At 46.1% G+C, this 20,600-nt stretch overlaps 2 protein-coding genes across 10 annotated transcripts in view; one reads left to right on the top strand and one right to left on the bottom strand.

The window, feature by feature from the left end:
- MPHOSPH9 (M-phase phosphoprotein 9) overlaps positions 1–6,442 on the bottom strand; it is a 57,600-nt gene extending 51,158 nt beyond the window's left edge. For 4 of the 8 annotated variants that reach the window (XM_043557418.1, XM_043557420.1, XM_043557419.1 and 1 more), the window contains exons 1-3: positions 6,131–6,218; positions 2,932–3,196; positions 290–443 (exon numbers count right to left, since the gene is read on the bottom strand). In XM_043557418.1, coding sequence (XP_043413353.1) covers positions 290–443; positions 2,932–3,038 — 261 coding nt within the window. In that variant the 5' untranslated portion in view covers positions 3,039–3,196; positions 6,131–6,218. Of the gene's footprint in view, positions 1–289; positions 444–2,931; positions 3,197–6,130 lie in introns of those variants that run through there. The other 4 variants (XM_043557421.1, XM_043557417.1, XM_043557425.1 and 1 more) reach the window with 4 other exon arrangements.
- A 25-nt stretch (positions 6,443–6,467) lies between these two features.
- MTRFR (mitochondrial translation release factor in rescue) lies at positions 6,468–19,893 on the top strand. Of its 2 annotated transcripts, none has more exons than XM_043557426.1 (3): positions 6,468–6,587; positions 17,660–17,970; positions 19,665–19,893. In XM_043557426.1, exons 2-3 carry the CDS (start codon positions 17,686–17,688, stop codon positions 19,881–19,883), a joined length of 504 nt encoding a protein of 167 aa, XP_043413361.1. In that variant the 5' UTR covers positions 6,468–6,587; positions 17,660–17,685; the 3' UTR covers positions 19,884–19,893. The 2 variants fall into 2 exon arrangements, with proteins under 2 accessions (XP_043413361.1, XP_043413362.1); XM_043557427.1 differs by lacking the exon at positions 6,468–6,587 and adding an exon at positions 15,695–16,054.
- Positions 19,894–20,600: the final 707 nt, after the last annotated feature.

Genomic DNA, 20,600 nt, shown 5'->3' with positions numbered 1-20,600 from the left:
AGTAATAGTATTAGTAAATTTGGACTTCTCCCTTCTCTGAACAAAGCTAATATTTTAGTTGACACTTAAAATATAAATTAATGTGTCTAATGACTGATATTTGTCAAAACAGGCTTTTGATCATCTTTTTCGTATTCGTTCAGTGCTGTTCCCCAATTACTACTTTTGACCACTTTAGCAATAAGTATCATGCTCTTTAGAAGATAAATCTCTAATAATTTAGAGTTTAGTAGAGGCACATGTACAATTATATTTTTTAAGATTCCACAAATAAAACAAAACTAGATACCTCACAGTTTTTCCAAAGTTCCGAATCAGTCCTTCCACTGTTTTGTAGCTCTTGCATTAAAGAGGTTAGGACTTCAACTGTACCTTGAATTACAGATGGTCTGGTCTTCCCTGAGAAAGAGGATACCCCATTTGTACTAAGGTGGGGACTACTTCTGTTGAAACATAAATAATTCAAATGGTTTTCTTCATTCTACCAAGTGTTGAATAATTCAGCAGTTCAAGTTTAGCAGAGCAGTACAAAACCACTGACATTTAATCCTTCTTAATGGCACCTCGTTTGTTGAAAATCTGATCACGTTTGTCCACAAAAGGAAAATAGCAGTAAAAAGACAACACTTATTTAAGAACCCAACAGAAAGACTTTCTCCAAAAGCGCGAGAACACTCCAAAGTACCAACAGAAAGTAAGTTTCTGCCATACGATAAGAAAAAGGTCTAGCTTCTCCAATCTACATTATTCCAGAGGATTATTGCACTCTCCTGTAAGAAGAGCCTTTTTGATTGTAGCAGAGATTCTTTTTCCACTGCCCAGAACTGCAGTCAAGTGTTGTTAATCGCATCCCCCTAATTTGGTGTGATAAACTGATGCTTATCTTTTTTGCACTGTCTTTGAATAAAAGTTGTGCCAAGTAAATTAGCAGCAAATATTCAGGACTTATTTAGCCTGTTCATTGTGTGAAATAGCACTCATTCTTTCCAGGAGGACTGCTTTCCCAAACTTGAGAGGAAGTTATTTCAGATTTGTTTTATAAAAACACAAAGCATAATTGAGGAAAATAAAATCTGTTTAAATTCCAGTCTAAGAGATCATTTTTCATTTATTTATCGATAACCTATATTGTTTCACAAAGAGTTCACTTAAAAAAAACAATACTAATTAAAATAACAGAAAAATAGTGACAAGTAGGATCAGAGAAAGATTAATAAAAACCCAAGGGAAAGGAGAACATACATGTTGCCCGTAACGGATTTACACAGTTGTGTAATTATCAAGTCTAAATTTGGCTGATTTAACCACCAATCACAATGAAAAGGGAGACAAGTTCAGTTACATAATTTTCATTAGAAGGGCATATTTAGGGGTCACCTGGCTGGCTCAGTTGGTGGAGCACACAACTCTTGATCTCGGGTTGGTGACTTCAAGCCCCATGTTGGGGGTAGAGATTAAAAAAAAATTTTTAATTAAATCTTAAAAAAAAAAAAAAAAAAAAAAGGACATATTTAGGTTCCCCTAGGAAAATTGTGTTCTAAAAGGGATTTCTTCAGGGGCGCCTGGGTGACTTAGTTGGTTAAGTGTCTGACTCTTGGTTTTGGCCCAGGTCAAGATCTCAGAGTTCATAAGTTCGAGCCCCACATTGGGCTCTGCACTGACAGTGGGGAGCCTGCTTGGGATCTCTCTCTCTCTCTCTCTCTCTCTCTCTCTCTCTCTCTCTCTCTCTCAAAATAATAAACATAAAAAAAATTTTAAAGGGAGTTCTTCATAGGGACCACCAGGTGATACAGGAAACAAACTTTCAGTACGTGGGTATAGATTACAAAGACAGACATCTCTCCTGGACCATTTGCCACACACTTTCCCACCCTTTCACCTTGCTTTTTCATTTTATATATTCTTGTAAGCTGCCTTATATTCCTCCTGAGAAGAGCAGAGAATGAACAAACTTTTTAAGGAATTAATGAATTTATTAATTTCATCAAGATCTATTGTGTTCGAAAATACCTGACCCTTTACCAGTAGGGCCCAGACTGGTAAGTTTTTGCTCCCTTGTACCTGCTTGGTATATAGGTGGTCTCCTCTCTGATGGACTCTACCCCTTTGTTGTTTTTAAGCTACTAGAAATTTAGAAATCAAATAACCCAAGTTTGTCAGATTATGTACAAAATGAAAGCAAACAGGTTCTGATTACAAACAAACCAAAGGGGTGCATGGGTGGCTCAGTCGGTTAAACGTCCCAAAACCTGATTTTGGCTCAGGTCATGATCTCACGGTTCATGGGTTCAAGCCCTGCATCAGGCTCTGTGCTGACAGTCTGGAGCCTGCTTGGAATTCTCTGTCTCCCCCCTCCCTCTCTCTCTGCCCCTCGTTCTCTCTCTCTCTGTCTCAAAAATAAATAAACTTAAAAAAAAAAAGGTGCAAACACGGGATAGCTTAAAAAGAAAATGCATAAAATGCATTGTTGGATAGCATCTATTTTTGTCTACTCAGGGTCTGTTTTTCTGCTTACTTCCTAGTATTCAACTTTAATTGTTACTTCCCAGGTTGGTGAGGTAGTTCTGAAATACTAAACGTTATTTGTATGTAGAAACAGTATTTAGTCAATTAAATTCTAAAGGCATGTTCGTAATCTATGAGGAAGTTTTAAAAGCGTACAGAGAACTGTAACTAGGAAAACAAGTTCTTTTCCACAATGTTCCCCATGCAAAAGTGTATTATCTCTGGGAGAAACAAAAAACAGGAACAGAATGAAACTATTCTGGACTTAAAACAACTATCCCTGAACAGTTCCTGCTCAGGGGCTGTTGTTATTTAAATGCGAACCGATAACTGTGATGCTATTTGGGTCAACTGGGCAAATAAACTTGTTTTGATTTGTTGTTACATAAAAAAAAAAAAAAAAAAATCTATCTATCCCATTCTTACCTATTAATATTTAAGTTCAGTCCAAAAGAATGGGGAGAATTTTTTATATCAGATTCTACAGAAGATGACGTTTTCCGTAAGGGTTTCACCAAATCAAAATCTTCCATAGTGTATAGAAATCATTATACTCTCTTATTTGAAAATGTAGGTTCTTTCAATGTTTGAAGAAACTGAATCCGAGTCATCTTCAGATGCTTCATCGTCTACAGGCATTTTCAGTGGCTAACATTCAGAACTGGGAAATATCCTAAGCTCCCAAGAGAGTCTGAAAATGAATGGAGGAAAAAATACTATAAAAAGCCACTAAATCTAGCAACTGCTTTTTCATTACTTTGGAAACCTTGATCCTTTTATATAAATTGGCATTAAGAATAGCAACATCATTTACAATAGTTAAAATGCAGAAACAACTAAGGTGTCCATCAATTGATGAATAAACTAATGTTGTATATACATATAATGGAATATTTCTCAGCCATAAGAAGAAATGAAATACTGATACAATACTACAATGTGGACAAACGCCGAAATATTATCAAGTAAAGGAAGCTCAGTAAAAGATCACATAATGTATGATTTCATTTATGTGAGGAATCTAGAATAGGCAAATCTTTTGAGACAGAAAGTAGATTTATGGTTGCCAGAGCTGGGGCATGAAGTGACCAAAAATGGGTATGGAGGGGGGCCCGGGTGACTCAGTTGGTTGAGCGACTGACTTCGGCTTGGGTCATGATCTCACGGTTTGTGAGTTTGAGCCCTGCGTTGGGCTCTGTGCTGACAGCTCAGAGCCTGGAGTCTGCTTCGGATTCTGTGTCTCCCTCTCTCTCTGCCCCTCCCCCACACATGCTCCGTCTCTCTCTGTCTCGGAAATAAATAAACATAAAAGAAAAAAACGGGTATGGAGTGTCTTTTTAGGGTGATGAGAAATTCCAGAATTAAATGGTGGTGATGGTTACACAACCCATCTGTGAACATACTAAAAACCAATGAATTGTACACTTTAAAGGGATGCATTTTACGATACATGAACTGGATCTCAAAAAAATCTACAATAAGGGTGATTTGCAAAAGTAGCTTCATCTTTTCCAGGTATTATTTCAGAATTTTATGTGTTTAACTATCAAGGTTCTAGACACTACTCTACTGCGTAACAAATGGAATACGTACATGCCTTGTTCATTTAAGAAGCTCTACCAAGTATCCATGCTTGCTGATTTACACGGCGGATAAACTGGAACTACTTAGTATTTAATTTGATATTAAAAACAGCCAATTAAGGGGCACCCGGGTGGCTCGGTCGGTTAAGCGTCCGACTTCGGCTCAGGTCATGATCTCACGGTCTGTGAGTTCGAGCCCCGCATCGGGCTCTGTGCTGACTGCTCAGAGCCTGGAGCCTGTTTCAGATTCTGTGTCTCCCTCTCTCTCTACCCCTCCCCTGTTCACGCTCTGTCTCTCTCTGTCTCAAAAATAAACGTTAAAGGGGCGCCTGGGTGGCGCAGTCGGTTAAGCGTCCGACTTCAGCCAGGTCACGATCTCGCGGTCCGTGAGTTCGAGCCCCGCGTCAGGCTCTGGGCTGATGGCTCAGAGCCTGGAGCCTGTTTCCGATTCTGTGTCTCCCTCTCTCTCTGCCCCTCCCCCGTTCATGCTCTGTCTCTCTCTGTCCCAAAAAAATAAATAAACGTTGGAAAAAAAAAATTAAAAAAAAAATAAATAAAATAAACGTTAAAAAAAAAAACAGCCAATTAAATGGTTAACAACAGTTGTTTGTCCATTGGCTGGAATGCATCTTGCACTACATAGCCTTTATTACTCTATGCACGTATCACTTCTTTAAAGACTATTCGCCAGGTCAACTAAAAATAACTAACTGATGCAGGTTAACTGATGCAGGTTAACTGATGCCAGGTGTACAGAGGCAAGTTGGCCATAACAAATCAAACACCATGCTTCCTACTTAGAGAATTCATGTGTTTTTGAAAAAGTGAAAGAGCAAGAAAAAAAAAAAAAAACCATTTATGCTGCTTACAAGATTCCACTAGGTTCCCACTTCTAGGGCCTGGTTTTACAAAGCACAACCTTAAAAAACATCAGCTCATAAAGGAACCACTTCCTTGGCGGGAGGTAGGTTTTGTGAAAGCCAAGGGTAACTGGACCTACCTAAATGGATTTCTCCCCAGTGGCTCAGCCCATCACCAGCCACAAATGGGGTACTGAAAAGGTCTGGGGCTGCACCTTCCACCTGGCAACGAGAATATCTGGATTCAAATCACCCTGCTCTTCTAGCAGGAAAACACAAGGCTCTCCAGGGACTTGGATCTGCGACCCCATCTATTATTTCGCCCGCTCAAGTAATCCGGATGCAGAAGATGGAGATGGAAAACCACTCGAAACGCAAAGATGCTTCTCCAGTGGGGGAGGGAGGGAGTGGAAGGGGAAATGAAAGGGGGGGGGGGGAACCCGACATAAATGCAAAATTAAAACAAATAAAACAAAAACACGCGATGGACAACGGTTACAAGCACAGAACCATTTTTATATTTCCCAGTAACGAAATGTGACGCTCTTGGTCCCCAAAACCCCTAGCCAAAAAGAAGGTCGCTGGGAGGATGGGGGATGGTATGGTACAAATTGGGGCCTGATACTCGGAAAGTTAACCAGGTGTTTCGCTTTGCTAGGAGCCCGAGGGGGGTATGGAAGACAGGGTTCCAGAGGTTTTGAGGCCAGATCCTGACCCCCTTGCCTTCACAGCCAGACCTCAATTGCTGATGGGGTGGCTCTCGGGTCAAAGTGGGACGGCGAGCAAGAACAAAATGCGGTCGCCTGAACTGTGGGGCAGCGGGGAGGCGGAAGGAAAAGCCGCTGCTCCCACAATTACAACCGCGATTCCCGAAGTCAACCAGGCAAGATCAAAAAAAGGAGACAGATCCCACAAGCCCCCCGCCACTCGGGATGAGGCGCTCTGCGATTGGGCCGCGCGGGTGTCACTCAAGGGCACTGAGTCTAGAAAAGGCACCCGGCCGCAGGCAAAGCCCCCACATATCCGAGGACTGTGGTGGGGGTTGCGTCGTGTGGCCGTCGTCCCCCCACCCCCGCCCTGAGCCCATCAGCACACTTAGGGTTCTGCTAAGTCCATGTCTTCCGAGCCTCGTCCCCTTGCCCTCCGCGACTGACGGCTCCCCGCAGGCCGGCGACCACTCACCTGGCCGGGGCTCCCACAGTGGATGTCAGCGTCAGGCAAGCGGCCTCTCGCGACCGTTAAACTCGAGGGAGCGTGCGCGCGCCCGTCGTCCTGCCTGTGATTGGCTGCACGAAAGGAGGCGGAGACGGTCGCACCGCGGAGCGTCTGTCCTTCTCCTCTTTCTCTTCCCGCCCCTTTCTCCAAAGGGGGAGGTCCTGCGCTTGGGAACCCGGGGGGGGCGGAGCTTCTGCGAAGTCCTCCCGTCTGATTGGTTCTCTGGGAACGTACAGCTGACACGCTAAAAATAGCTTCCGCTCTCCGCATGCGCAGTTGGTAAGAATGAGCCCAGGGCAAGTGAGGGAAGCGACGGCGGGAATACTGCGCGTGCGCAAACCCAGGAGTGCGCTTTCGATGCACCTTCTGCAGTGGTTCCTGTTACCCTAGAAAGTGGCGGGTGGGAGACCACGTCTGCAGCCAGGTAAGCGTCCGTGGAGCAGCCAGCCGCCTGTACGGTTGCCTGCGATTGTCAAGGACTCTGAAGAGAGGACTGGGAGCTAGGACGCCTGACTTTCCCAGCTTGCGGTCCTGATTCGTGCAACCAATTGACCTGAGACACCGCTGGCGGTGAGGTGCAACTTGTCCAGACACTGAGCTAAGTTTTCTCTGCACCTGGTTTACCCTAAGCTGCTGGGGGTCTTTCCCGGGGCTCTTCAAGGACTGGTGTGGGGAGGGGAGGACAGCTCACCGCCTTGGAGAAAACGGGTCCACCGAGGCCCGAGAAGAAATGGAAAGAGCTTCATTTACTTGTCCAACAGAGCTCTATAGAGCTCTTAGCATGCAGCAGGTGCTGTTCCAAGCTGGCACATAGTAGGTGTCAGCATGGCTCTTGCCAGGCCTTTCAAGGACGACAGAGAATCTGTGCCCCTTCCTGGAGGCCCCACCATTTCATTCTCTCTGTTCAGTTCACTTTTTTTTAATATTTATTTATTTTTGAGGGAGCATGAGCAGGGGAAGGGCAGAGAGAGGGAGAGAGAGGATCCGAAGCTGGCTCCGAGAGCCGTTAGCAGAGAGCTGTGAGATCAGGACCTGAACCGAGGTCAAATGCTTAAGCGACTGAGCCACCCAGGCACCCCTGTTGAGTTCACATTCTTAAGACTAGTTAACCTTTAAGGCCAGCTCATAGATTTCCCTCCAGGGTTCCTGGGTCCAAAGTGAAAGAACTTTTCTAGCCCTATCACGTAGCTATGGCTGAAAAGCCAGGATGCACCGTGAAATGTTATTGGCAGGAATGACAGATCTTCGAGGCATTCCATGTCATTGAGCTTCCTAACAATTCTGTCTCAAAGAGTAAAAATTCAGTCTGTGTCCAAAACCCCATCTGTATATGATAGATTTCAAGCTTAAATAAACTTAATCCACACCCGCCCCATTGTGTTCATCCATCTGTGCTCATGTAATACCTCACTAAAATCAAAATCAAACTAACTCTAAGCAAATGGCTCTGACTTCAGTGATCATATTTCAAGCCCACCAAAAAAAAAAAGTTTTATCACTAATTTCAGTTGGTCATAATTGAACATAATTCCAGTTGTCTGTTATTTGAGACATTGTAGAATCTTTTTTTTTTTAATGTTTATTTATTTTTGAGAGACACAGAGAGACAGAGAACGAGCAGGGGAGGAACAGAGAGAGAGGGAGACACAGAATCCGAAGCAGGCTCCAGGCTCTGAGCTGTCAGCACAGAGCCCGACGTGGGGCTCGAACCCACAAACTGCGAGATCATGACCTGAGCCGGTCAGTTGCTTAACTGACTGAGCCACCCAGGTGTCCCAAGACATTGTAGAATCTTTTACACTCAGAAGAACTGAGAAGTGTGAATTACTGAGACATCTCCAGGCAGACCGAGTTGTGTTTCCTTACAAGAAAAAATATTAACCCCAAAATTGAGTACTGGTGATTAGTTCCTAACCATGCAAGAGGCAGGAGATGATCGCTTATGGCTGCAAAATCCAATGGGTTCTGTTCAGTTTGAGGATGTAGGTTTTGGGGTTTTTTTTGGTTTTGGCTGTGTGGTTTTAGGTAACTTTTTATCTATTAATGTCCTAATAAGCCAGTGTATTCAGGAGCTACTATTCTGGTTAACCAAGTTTTCTTGGGTTTTTTTGTCGTTTTTTTTTTGTTGTTGTTGTTGTTGTTTTAATATTTATTTTTGAGAGAGAGAGACAGAGTATGAGCAGGGGAGGGGCAGAGAGAGAAGGAAATACAGAATCCGAAGCAGGCTCCAGGCTCTGAGCTGTCAGCACAGAGCCTGACCGAGGGCTCAAACTCAGGAATGATGAGATCATGACCTAAGCTGAAGTCAGATGCCTAGCTGACTGAGCCACCCAGGCCCCTGTTTTTGTTTTTTTTAATGTTTATTTATTTTTGAGAGAGAGAGAGACAGAGTGTGATCAGGGGAGGGACAGAGAGAGAGGGAGACACAGAATCTGAAGCAGGCTCCAGGCTCTGAGCTATCAGCACAGAGCCCAATGCGGGGCTCAAACTCACGAACCATGAGACCATGACCTGAGCCGAAGTCAGACGCTTAACCAACTGAGCCACTCAGGCGGCCCTAAAAAAGTAGTTTTTAAAACCCATAGACATTATTTCTGAATGTAGAAAACAGAAGTAGAGGCTTCAGAAATTCCAGTAAATGTATAATAACTTCATCTAATCTAAACCTACCACCCATCCTGGAGATTTTGCACTATTTGTGTGCAAGCTGACACCACTATTTTATGCCCTTTATGATGGTATGATTACTATAGGACTTTATCATAACAAATTGCTCAAGTATCTCTTTGACCTTGAAGGCTTCACACTGACAGCTTTTGAGTGGAGATCTGTTTTTTTTTTTGGTTTTTTTTGTTTTTTTTTTTTTTTGAGCAGAGACCTTTCACGTTGGTGTGGATAAGACCAGGCTGTGCAGTCATAATGGCTGATAATAGCTTACAGCATTTGGTTTCTGTTAGCCCTAGGGTTGCTACTCTTTGATTATTATGTCCAAACTGTTTGTCATTGGGGGGGAGGGGGGGCAGTTCTCTACAGCAAAAAATATATATATATGAGGAACATTAAAACTTTATAGTTTAATTATTAAACATGAAATCGTCGGATATATATTTAAGTTTTTTCAGGGCACCCGGGTAGCTCATGAGTGATAGAGTGGTAGATTGTGAGCATCCGACTCTTGATTTCAGTAGGGTCATGATCCCAGGGTTGTGGGATCGAGCCCCACATCAGGCTCCGCACTGAGTACGGAGACAGCTTGGGATTCTCTCCCTCTGCCCCTTTCCCCTGCTTGCACGCTCTCTCTCTCTCAAATTAAAAAAAAAATGTTTTTAATATAAATTTTTTCATCTCTCTTGTCCTTCACGGTTTTTCTTCCTATATGAGATAATCCCTAACGATCTTCATGTTTAAACCAGGACTTGCTTGGATGCAGGTGGTTTATCTTTCAATGTGAGCCTGCTGGGAAGTCACACTGTATTCGTGGCATCATAATTATCTCCTGGCACCTGATTTCATAGACCACAATTATGACCTCACCAAATAGCATGTCTTTGGTAACCTCATGGTTTTCAAGTACTTCTTAAATTGGACCGTACCAACTGAAATAATTTGCAGGTCACTGTTCTAGATGCCTTTTCACTCTGAGCCTGGCTGGCTCAGTTGGAAGAGCACGTCACTCTTGGGATCTTGGGGTCATGAGTTCGAGCCCCATGTTGCGGGTAGAGATGACTTAATTAAAAAAAAAAAAAAAACTTTTTTTTAAAGCCTATGAAACAATCAGTTTGCAGGTTAGGTTTGTGGGATAAGACCACAATTTATATGGTGTGTTAGTCAGAGGCTCTTTAGCTTTATAGTTTAGGGATCTGAAGTACTCCTAAGTGCTCAATGTTTGTGGAGATTTGTACTTTTTTTTTTTTCTCATTGTAGGTGGTATCACTTCCACTTTACAGATGATGAAATATGACCAGAGTTGCACAGTGAGCAAATCATGAAGCCAAGACAGTGACTATAGGCAGTGTGGCCTTTCAGGGACAAAAAAATTAAAGGAAGAGTCAAGAAGAGAAAGTTGAGGAAAATGAGCTAACACTTTTAAGGAGCTGGAGAAAAAACATCTAGAGATGTTATGAAAGGTGAAGGGAAAAGGGATAAAAAGAAAGCTGTCGAAATGATAAGTTTAGTTTAAAAATGGAATACCTGGGGCTCCTGGGTGACTCAGTCAGTTGAGCATCTGACTTCAGCTCAGGTCATGATCTCACGGTTCATGAGTTCGAGCCCCGCGTCGGGCTTGCTGCTGTCGGCAGGGAGCCTGCTTCAGATCCTCTGTCACTGTCTCTCTACCTCTCCCCCACTTGCACTCTCTCAAAAATAAACGAAACATTAAAAATAATTAATAATAATAATAATAATAATAATAATAATGGGATGCCCAATGTTCTTCCAAGATAAGTCTTCCTGAGTTAGTCCCTTTTTTTCTTTATTTGTGTCAAATATGATAATATACTTGAAAGTACCTTGAAAGCATCTAAGTCCTAAGCGAATATAAGGTATCAATCATGATAATGGAGGCGTTGAGAATTTAAGAACATGTAGAGTGTTATTACTGCTGCTTTTTCATGTGTTTCTGCCTTATTTTTTTTTTTAATTTTTTTTTTTTTAACGTTTATTTATTTTTGGGACAGAGAGAGACAGAGCATGAACGGGGGAGGGGCAGAGAGAGAGGGAGACACAGAATCGGAAACAGGCTCCAGGCTCTGAGCCATCAGCCCAGAGCCTGACGCGGAGCTCGAACTCACGGACCGCGAGATCATGACCTGGCTGAAGTCGGACGCTTAACCGACTGCGCCACCCAGGCGCCCCTGTTTCTGCCTTATTTTAACAGTTGGGGGCACCTGGGTGGCTCAGTCGGTTAAGCGTCCGTCTCTTGATTTCGGTTCAGGTCACGATCTCACAGGTTTGTGAATTCGAGTCCCACAATGAGTCCCACATCAAGCCTGCTTGGGATTCCGTCTCTCCCCCTCTCTGTCTGCTCCTCCCCTGCTCATTCTCTCTCCCTCTCAAAATAAATAAACTTAAAAAATTATAATTAAATAAACCGCAGGTGATAAAATTATAAAGTTCCTGTTAGATGCCATAAATAGAGGAAAAATCACAGCACTGCACACAAATAGGACAGGTGTCATTCTCTGTGGATTCAGAGTTTTCTGTTAAAAAAAAAAAAAACAGAATGGGATGTTAGTGTCATGTGAATTGAAAGCTTTTCTCTTTATCTCCTTCATGGGTTGTCTCTTGAGCTCTGTTACGTGGAGACCAGACCTGGCGCAGTCCCCAGCTGGGCATTTCCTGCTCAATCTATTATGCTTGTCTTATTTGAGAAATAATCCTCTGCCAGCACTTCCTGTGAGTGAAAGGCGCCTTATCTTCAGGGCAAACCCCCAAGCCCAGGAAAGGACTTGGTCTGTTTCAGGCCTGAGCCGCGGCCCCATCGTTCCTTTCCAGGAGGTGCTCTAGCCCCTGCAAGGACTTCAGACACGCAGAACAGAGGGACAAGTTAGTTGGAGCCCATGGGAAACGGCTGCTTTTTTTTAACTCCCATTTTCCAGGGCGCACCGAAACATACTAGGCAACATGGATTATGATTAAGCATTTCTCAGAAAGTCATTCTCTCACTTAGCTTCTGGTGCCATCAGCTGGCCATTTTGTCCTTTTCAAGCTTCACCACCACACATCCGCCTGTTCCAGCAGTCACCGTTTCTGGTCCCTCAGGATCGATCAGGTCATTGTTTCGAGACTTGTCACTTTCAGTCCTGTTACGGAGAGGGAAACAGGACCGTGACCAAGAAGGTTGTCGGCACTCCAGAATTCTGGCCTCAACTTCTTAAATATTACAAACATGAGAAACACCAGTTTCTAGAAGCGTCTGTCCCAACAGATGAAAGAACTTGCTCGTTCCTGTGTCCTAGTACAGTGCTTCTCAGACTTTGGGAGTGTGACTCTGAATCACCTGTGGATCTTCATAAAATGCAGGTTCTCAGCTCGGAAGTCTGGGGTAGGGCGTGAGAGTCTCCATTCCTAACAAGCTCCCAAGTGGTTATGTTGCTACCGCTCTGCGGACCATAATGAGGAGAAAGATTCTGGAGCTACGCTGATAGGGTAGATTTTGAAGACTTCATATAAATAATAAGGTGTGCATAATTTTTATATTGATTACATGTTGAAATGATATTTTGGCCATACCAGGTTAATATAGTAAGTAAAGTATATTAAATGTGTATCTTTCAAATATGTTAACATTCATTTCATCAGTTTCTTATTACTGTTTTGAGTTTATTTTTATTACTTTTTTATAAATGTTTTAAAATATTTATTTTTGAGAGAGAGCACGAGTGGGGAAGGGGCAGAGAGAGGGAGACACAGAATCCACAGCAGGCTCCAGACTCAGCTTTTGGCACACAGCCTGACGCAAGGCTCGAACCCACGAACCGCGGTATCATGACCTGAGCCTAAGTCGGACGCTCAACCGACTGAGCTACCCAGGCACCCCAGTTTTGTTTTGTTTTGTTTCGTTAAGATTTTATTTTTAAGTGCTCTCTGCACCCAGTTTGGGGCTTAAACTTCCAACCCCAAGATCAAGAGTGACATTTTGCACCGATTGAGCCAGCCAGGTGCCCCTTTTTACTGTTTTTGAGGTGATTACTAGAAAATTTAGAATTTCACACGTGGCCTACATTATGTTCAGGTCAGACGACGCTGTTCTAGAACACATTATTGGCGTTCTTTTTTCGGATGACCCCATTTCTCAGTCCCCTGGTTACCATTTCACATTCCCTATTAGCTCAAATCCATATGCATTCAGTTCTTTCTGTGAGTGTTTTCTGTTCCCACCATTACTGTCCTTCACACCTTCCTCATCGCCATCTTTTCCATCGTCGTCCCAGGACCCCATCCAGTATTTAGACGCTCCCAAGAGCCACCACCCAGGCAGCACCTTTGCTCAGAGCTTTTGGCCATGACTCTCGCAGTGGGGTTCCTGGAGGCAAGAGCCTCACCAGGGAGCTGGTTAGGAATACAGAGTCTCAGGCCCCACCCCAGGCCTAATGAAGCAGGATCCTGGTTTGCAGGATTCCCGGGGATTTGTCTCTCTCAAGAGCTTTACCAGTTGCCTTTCCTAAAGCACCCTGTTCCCATTGAGCTGCACATCTGTTCTTTCATTTGGCTTTGATGAAGTCTCTCCGAGGTTGAGACAATATGAAAGTTGTGGCTAAGAGAAAATAGTTTCTCTCTCTGTCTCTCAGAAGAATAAACAGTGAATTTGGGGCAAATGGCATCCGGAAGGGGAGTCCAGAGATTGAAATCCTATGACTTCCTGCAAATGGATTCAGATACCCTTATCTGTCTTGGAGGCACAACGGGAAAGGCATTAGCATCCCCTTTGCCCGTCTCAGGAGCATTAATGCTGCCGGCGAAGCGAGCCTCACCTTGCTGCGTCTGCTTTACGTCTGACTGCTGGCCGCAGTCACGGGCCACATCCCAGAGCCGACCACACCATCCCTGCAGCTAGACGTCTTCCTGGGTTTGGGTTGGCCACGGAGGCCTGAGGTGGGAATGTGTGGCGGCTGGGTCCAGGTCAGGAGAGGAGGCACCTAACAGAATGCAGATTCCAAGTCCCAGTAATGAGCACGCCAAGGGACTCGGGCACAGTAACCAAGAGCCACCGCTCTCTGTGGTATCTTCTCCATTCCGGGCTACAGCACGTGTCAGATTTCGGGGCATCTTAATTTCTCATTTATGCAACAGGCCCCCTGGGCTCCCTGAGACCCATGCCCGGCACATAGGAGGTGTTGGAAACATTCATTGAACAAATGAACGTTCCCTTTTGTAAAGTCCTAACTCCCGTTATCTCTGACCTGACCAAGTGGGAAGGGACTGGGACAGCGAGAGAGGCTTTAAGCCCAACTGCATCAGCCGTTGGGGGCCGAAGCCGTCAGAGGAAGAGCAGCACTGAGGCGACGCCGGGGTGGAGAGCTGGCCCTGAATGGAGGCGCACGCTCACAGAAAGGAACTGGGGCAAGCTGTCATGACTCCTGGTTTCCCTCTGCCAGCACTTGTTGCCATTTGTCCTTTTCTCTTTTTTAATGTCACAATGAGCTCTAATTGAAGATGCTTGTATTGTTCCCCCAAAGACTTTGGGTTGCTCTGCAGGTATCACAAAAACTGAAACCCAATCCGTATTTTTCTCTGGGCTTTGGGGAAGCGGAACCACGGGTGAGTTTGTCATTTTGAGCAGTCGTTGGCGTAGAGCCAAAGCTCCAGGAGATACTAAAAGTATTCAGAATCGTCCGATTGGCTGTTGGAATTAGCTGTTAAACAAAGCAGCCAGTAACTGCACACCGGGGGCCTTCGTGAACTCCAGTTGGGTGGGAGACCTTCTAGCGTGTGTGTCGGCTCTGAACTAGGACAGAAAGGTAGAGATTGGAAACACAGCAGGCCGGGGACAGAGCAGCTGATAAACGCACTCTCCTCTCCGCCCTTTGTCTGGGAGTTTTGCCTTGTCTCCGACTCTCTTCCTTTCTTTGTCCCTGCACTCAATTCCAAGGCCGCCCTGGCCGGTCAGATTTACCAACCAGCGGAAGAGAAACCCCAAGGGAGGCCCTGGGCTTGAGTTCCACAACAAATCTGATCCAGGGACTAGATGCTGTCTGGTACACAAAGGGATCTTGTTCTGTGGATTGAAAGCAGAAATAAGGGAAAGGGGAATTTTGGGCATCGACTCAGTCTCGTTCACTTCACTCGGTTACAGGGGAGCGGATTCTTTGTTGCAGCGATTTCAGAAAAGCGCCTGAGTTTGTGGGTTTATCGTTTCTCTGCTCCTGAGCGGACTTTGGAGAGACCTGACACACGATAAACAAACCCGGTTGTTGTTTTTAAGTGGCACCGGCACACTCTGTTTCAAAATCTAGCCCCTCGCGGCCACAGAGCATCTTGCCAATGCCGCGCTAATCCTCGCCCCCAGGGACTGACCTACACGCTGAATGGCGTACTTTTCAGAAAGAAGTTACGAGTTTAGGGGTGCCTGGGTGGCCCGCTCAGTTAAGCATCCGGTTTCGGCTCAGGTCATGATCTCCCGGATTGTGGGTCCGAGCCCCACATCGGGCGCCATGCTGACAGCTCAGAGCCTGGAGCCTGCTTCGGATTCTCTCTCTCTCTCTCTCTCTCTCTCTCTCTCTCTCTCTCTGTCTCTCTACCCCTCCCCTGCTCGTGCTGTCTGTCTCTCTCTCTCTCTCAAAAATAAAACACTTGGGGCGCCTGGGTGGCTCAGTCGGTTAAGCGTCCGACTTCAGCTCAGGTCACGATCTCACGGTGTATGAGTTCGAGCCCCGCGTCGGGCTCTGGGCTGATGGCTCGGAGCCTGGAGCCTGCTTCCAATTCTGTGTCTAGCTCTCTCTCTGCCCCTCCCCCATTCATGCTCTGTCTCTCTCTGTCCCAAAAATAAATAAACATTAAAAAAAAAAAATTAAAAAAAAATAAAATAAAATAAAACACTTGTTTAAAGAAAAGAAAGGAAGGAAGGAAGAAGAGTTTAGACTACAATGTCAGTCATAGAATTGAAAATTAGCATTGGCATAAGGCTTGAAAAGCAGATTTCATTGTTTTTATTTTCCATAGAGGGAGAGAGATGAACACCTTACTGTCACTCTAGAGATGGCCAGTGTCATCTCAGGGCCGGCTGAGAGGACTACTCAGATAGATACACGTAAAATGACAGAAGTGCACGTAGTCACAAGGCAGCAATACCCAGCAGCGTGTGTCTGCATTGAGCTTCCACAAAGCTAGTTGGAGACCAGCGTGGGCTCAGTGGAAGTCAGCAGCCAGACCTGACATCCCACGACAACAAAGGTAAATGAGCCAAGAGCAAACCTGCGGGAAGTATTTGGTGCAGGTTAAGCTACTTGGGGCTTAGGCACACGCCACTTCCTACCTATGTTGGAGACCGGGGGCCATCAGGTGGAATTCACAGGGTCTCAAACGGTAAAAGCAGCTATTTAGAGTCTGAGAGGAAGCAGCAGTTGTTAAAAAGGGCCGTACATCCCTTTTTAGCGCCTGCGCCCTCTCGGATCAAGAAGCCTCAAGCAAGGGAGCGGCACGCTCATAGTTCCCATAATCCACCTGAGTGACAAGAGTTTTGCCACAAATTGGTCTCAAAACAGATCTTTCCGGGATATATATTTTTTTCTCTGATCTTTATGCCTGTGCAGGATGGGTGGAGAAGGGCTTATTCACCCATTTTCCAGATAAGACGGGCCCCCGTTGTGAGTTGTCCCTGTCCGCATGGCGAGGTTACCGATCTTTGAAAGGAGCTAACACCTTTCAGCTCGCTCTGCCCTCCTCCCCTGGAAGCAAAGGCCCGCGGGACCACCATGTTTTGGGAGCTCCTGTCCATACTGTTACCTGTCAGCTGAGACGCTTCAGCCTTCTGCTACGTCGGGAGCAGCTACTTAAATCCAGTGGTTCAATACTGCTTACTTGGAGTGCCTGGGTGTCTCAGTCAGTTGAGCGTCCGACTTCGGCCCAGGTCGTGATCTCACGGTTTGTGGGTTCGAGCCCCGCGTCGGGCTCTGTGCTGACGGCTCGGAGCCTGGAGCCTGTTTCAGACTGTGTCTCCCTCTCTCTCTCTGCCCCTCCCCTGCTCCCACTCTCTGTCTCTCTCTCAAAAATAAATCAGCGTTAAAAAAAAAATTGTCCAAATAAATACTGCTTTCTTTTTTTAGCATCTTCTGACTAGACTCCAAGCTCCATGAAGACAGAGGCTCGCTCTTTTCCGCCTCGCACCACTCACTACACCCTGTGTGGCATTTTGAACCTAACAGGCACCTTACTAAAAATCCGCTGATTTGATGGTTCCAGTAAGGAGCGCCACTTGGATCACGTTATTGGCAGTGCGTCTGAGGGAACAGATGTTCCTATTCAAATCCACGAAACTGGAAACATTAAAAAACAACAATCATGACATTGATTGATAGTGATATTTACCGTGTCAGACTGTGTAAGCTCCGCTATAAAATAGACTCGCACACTGTCGCTCTTTCCATTTTCATTTCAAAGATTCTCAAACGTTGAAATAACGTCGCTTGACTCAGATCCTAATTCCCGCTTGATGCCCTGTATAATATTTCCTTAGCGAATTACGGCCCTCTTCTGTTGTGTGTCACACACTCAAAACCTCTCCTCCCTGAGAAAACGGCACCTCCGGGTGCTTCAAAGATATTTTCAGTCCATCGTAAGAAAACATGTATCTGCTGGCAGGGAGCGTGCTGCTAAGACCACGGGAGATCAACGCAAGGCTCGACGCTCTGTCTTTGCCAGTTTCCTAAATACCTTGGTGACGGACGGGTGGGTGGCCGTCGTCTGAACTGGTTTCTAAAAGGTCGTCCTAGATCCCGAAGTGTCCTCTTGGGAGCAAACGCGTCTTCCTGAAAGGCTGTCTTTCTTCCTCCAACTCAGGTCCTCAACAAGCAGAGCTCCTCTCCATGAGTACCTCGGGTTTCTTTCGTTGGCCCGCACCGCTGGCCAGAATGTGCACGGCGCCGTGGGGACTCGGGCTTCGGGGGAAGCCAGCGCTGTTGGCCCCGGGAGCGGCAGTCACCGCGGTCCAGATGGCAGGCAGGAGGGACCGCCCCGCTCTGCTGCCTCCCCTGGATGAGAGTGACCTTGAAGAGCAGTTTGTGAAAGGGCACGGTCCGGGGGGCCAGGCAACCAACAAAACCAGCAACTGTGTGGTGCTGAAGCACATCCCCTCTGGCATCGTCGTCAAGGTAGAGGAGGAAGCCCGCTGGGGGTCCTTGGGTTTGGGGGGGGGGGGGCTTGAGTGACGGCGGTGGCGGGCTGAGGTGTGTTCTCCTCGCGGCCCGGTTCGGTTGGCACTGCAGATCCCGCCTCCGGCCCTGAGGCAGAGCCTCAGAAGCTTCCTTCCGGGGGCCCGTGGCGCCAGGGGACACCTGCGGGCCTGGCATCCGGCAGGCAGCGCGGTTCTCGCAGAGCCGTCGGGTGTTCGCAGTCCGGCAGAAGCCGCGGGCTCCAGTCCCCGAGCAGCACGCTGGCCTGGGGTGTCTGCCCGCCGTCCCGGCCCTCAGTGACCTGGCCGTGTCCCTCCGTCCCCTCTTGGGTAAATGTCAGTGACACGCGCCCTTCTGAGCGTGAGGTAACAGGGGCGAAGCCTCTCTAGCCCTCGGAGTAAACACGCGACGGCTGGCTGCCTGTAGGAGTCTTCCCTTTTTGTATCAAAACCAATCTCCGATCAGAGCATCACCAGCTCTCAGCACGGTTCGAAGCCCCCGGAAATACGGAAATGCTTTTTCCCCGTTTTCCTGGTTTGTAAGTAGTGGCCCCGCTGCCTCAGTGGAACTGGCAGGCCCTTCTGAGTGGCCCAAGGGCCCGAGGGCGGCCCGGGCAGAGGAACAGAGGAGATGGCGAAGCCGCTGTCCCGTGTGCCGGCGGTACTAACCGCAGCGACGTCCGTCACGTCCACACGTGGTAGGCGCCGTGCAATGAGGCATGCAGTCTTTGTCCTCATGAGCCCTCCTGCCTTACCTTTTCCACAGTACAAGTGCGGAATCAGGCACAGAGAGGTTAAGTAATTTGCCCAAGATCCCACAGCCGCAGGCATCAACCGAGAGCAAGCCCACAGTCTGGCTCCGAACAACTGTTTTTTCACTGCCAAGTTTTTGAGCCAAGAGCCTATCAACTAAAAACCTCACTCGCTTTTCTTTTTTTCTCAATCGCTTTTTTCCTCCTTGAGAAACGGTGTCATTCATGAGCAACAAATAAAATTCTGAAACCTGACACGGTTTTTGTTTAACTATTTTATAACCTCACTGCAGATTCGCCTTTAGTAGTATGCTTTGACTCTGATTTCACAGGCTTTATCAGATAGCTTTGCAAGGCGCTCACCCTTCCTAACTCAGGTATGACATAATCACTGTTACGGCTGACTAATAATAAAGATGCTATCTCCCTCCTTGAGACAGAAGTTTACATTTATAAATTTTTCTAAGTTCGTTTATTTTGAGAGAGAGAGAGAACACGAGGAAAGAGAGGGAGAGAGAGAATCCCAGATTCCACACATCAGTGCAGAGCTCAACGCGGGGCTCAAATTCACAAACCACAAGATCATGACCTGAGCTGAAGTCAGACGCTTAACTGACTGAGCTGCCCGGGCGCCCCCAGAATTTTACATTTATAAATGGTGCAGAGTGTTTGTTCCCTGGCCACAAGCTAGACATAGCAATTGATATTTTCAAAACTATTTGGGGACGTTATGTTACTGCTGTCATTGCTTCCGAACAAAGCAACGCTCTTAATTACAAATAATCACAGAAAAAGCCACATCAGACGTATGCTGGAGGGTGGGGCAGGGCGAGGGCGGAGCAGAGCAGAGGCAGGAGGGTAATATGGTCTTTGTTGTGTCCAGAACGAACTTTTTCACGGTGTGAATTACTGTCTCTTGCAGTGCCATCAGACAAGATCAGTCGATCAGAACAGAAAGCTAGCCCGGATAATCCTACAAGAGAAAGTGGATATTTTCTACAACGGCGAAAACAGTCTTGTCTACAAAGAAAAACGGGAGGCAGAGAAGAAAAAGCAAGAGAGGAAAAAAAGAGCAAAGGAAACTCTAGAAAAAAAGAAACTCCTGAAAGAACTGTGGGAATCAAGTAAAAACGTCCACTGAGAAAGAATTAGAAATGCTTTTTTGTTTGTTTTGTTTTTAAGTAATCTCTACACCCAACGTGGGGCTTGAACTCGGACCCTGAGATCAAGATTCGCACGCTCCACTGACTGAGCCGGCCAGGCACCCCTGAAAGAACAGCAGATTCTGACTAAAGAACCTGCCAGATGCTTCCAGGGAATAATGGTGGGGAGTTCTATTCCGCCTCAAGCATTACTATAGTGTTTCTGTATTTTTAACCGACTTCAAATTTTAAATCAAAATTTTTTTAATGGCGAACTAAACTGGTGGATAAAGATACACTTTTTTTTTTAAGTTTTATTATTTTGAGAGAGAGAGCAGGGGAGGGGCAGAGAGAGAAGGAGAGAATCCTAAGCAAGGCTCCACACTTACCACAGAGTCCAATGCGGGCCTTGAACTCACAAAGCATGAGATCATGACTTGAACTGAAATGGAGTGTCCAACGCTCAACCAAAGGAGCCACCTAGATGCCCCTAAATGCGTTTGTGTTGTTGTTTTTTTTAAGTGTAGGGGCACTTGGGTGACTCGGTTGGTTAAGCATCCAACTTCAGCTCAGGTCGTGATCTCGCGGTTTGTGGATTTGAGCCCTGCGTCAGGCTCTGTACTGACAGCTCAGAGCCTGGAGCTGCTTCGGATTCTGCGTCTCCCTCTCTCTCTGCTCCTACCCCACTCACGCTCTGACTCTCTCTCTCTCTCTCT

Source organism: Prionailurus bengalensis, chromosome D3 (assembly GCF_016509475.1).
Source record: "Prionailurus bengalensis isolate Pbe53 chromosome D3, Fcat_Pben_1.1_paternal_pri, whole genome shotgun sequence".
NCBI classification, from domain to species: Eukaryota; Metazoa; Chordata; class Mammalia; order Carnivora; family Felidae; genus Prionailurus; species Prionailurus bengalensis.
Note: the sequence above shows the minus strand (reverse complement) of the source record. Positions and strands in the feature narration are given on the sequence as shown.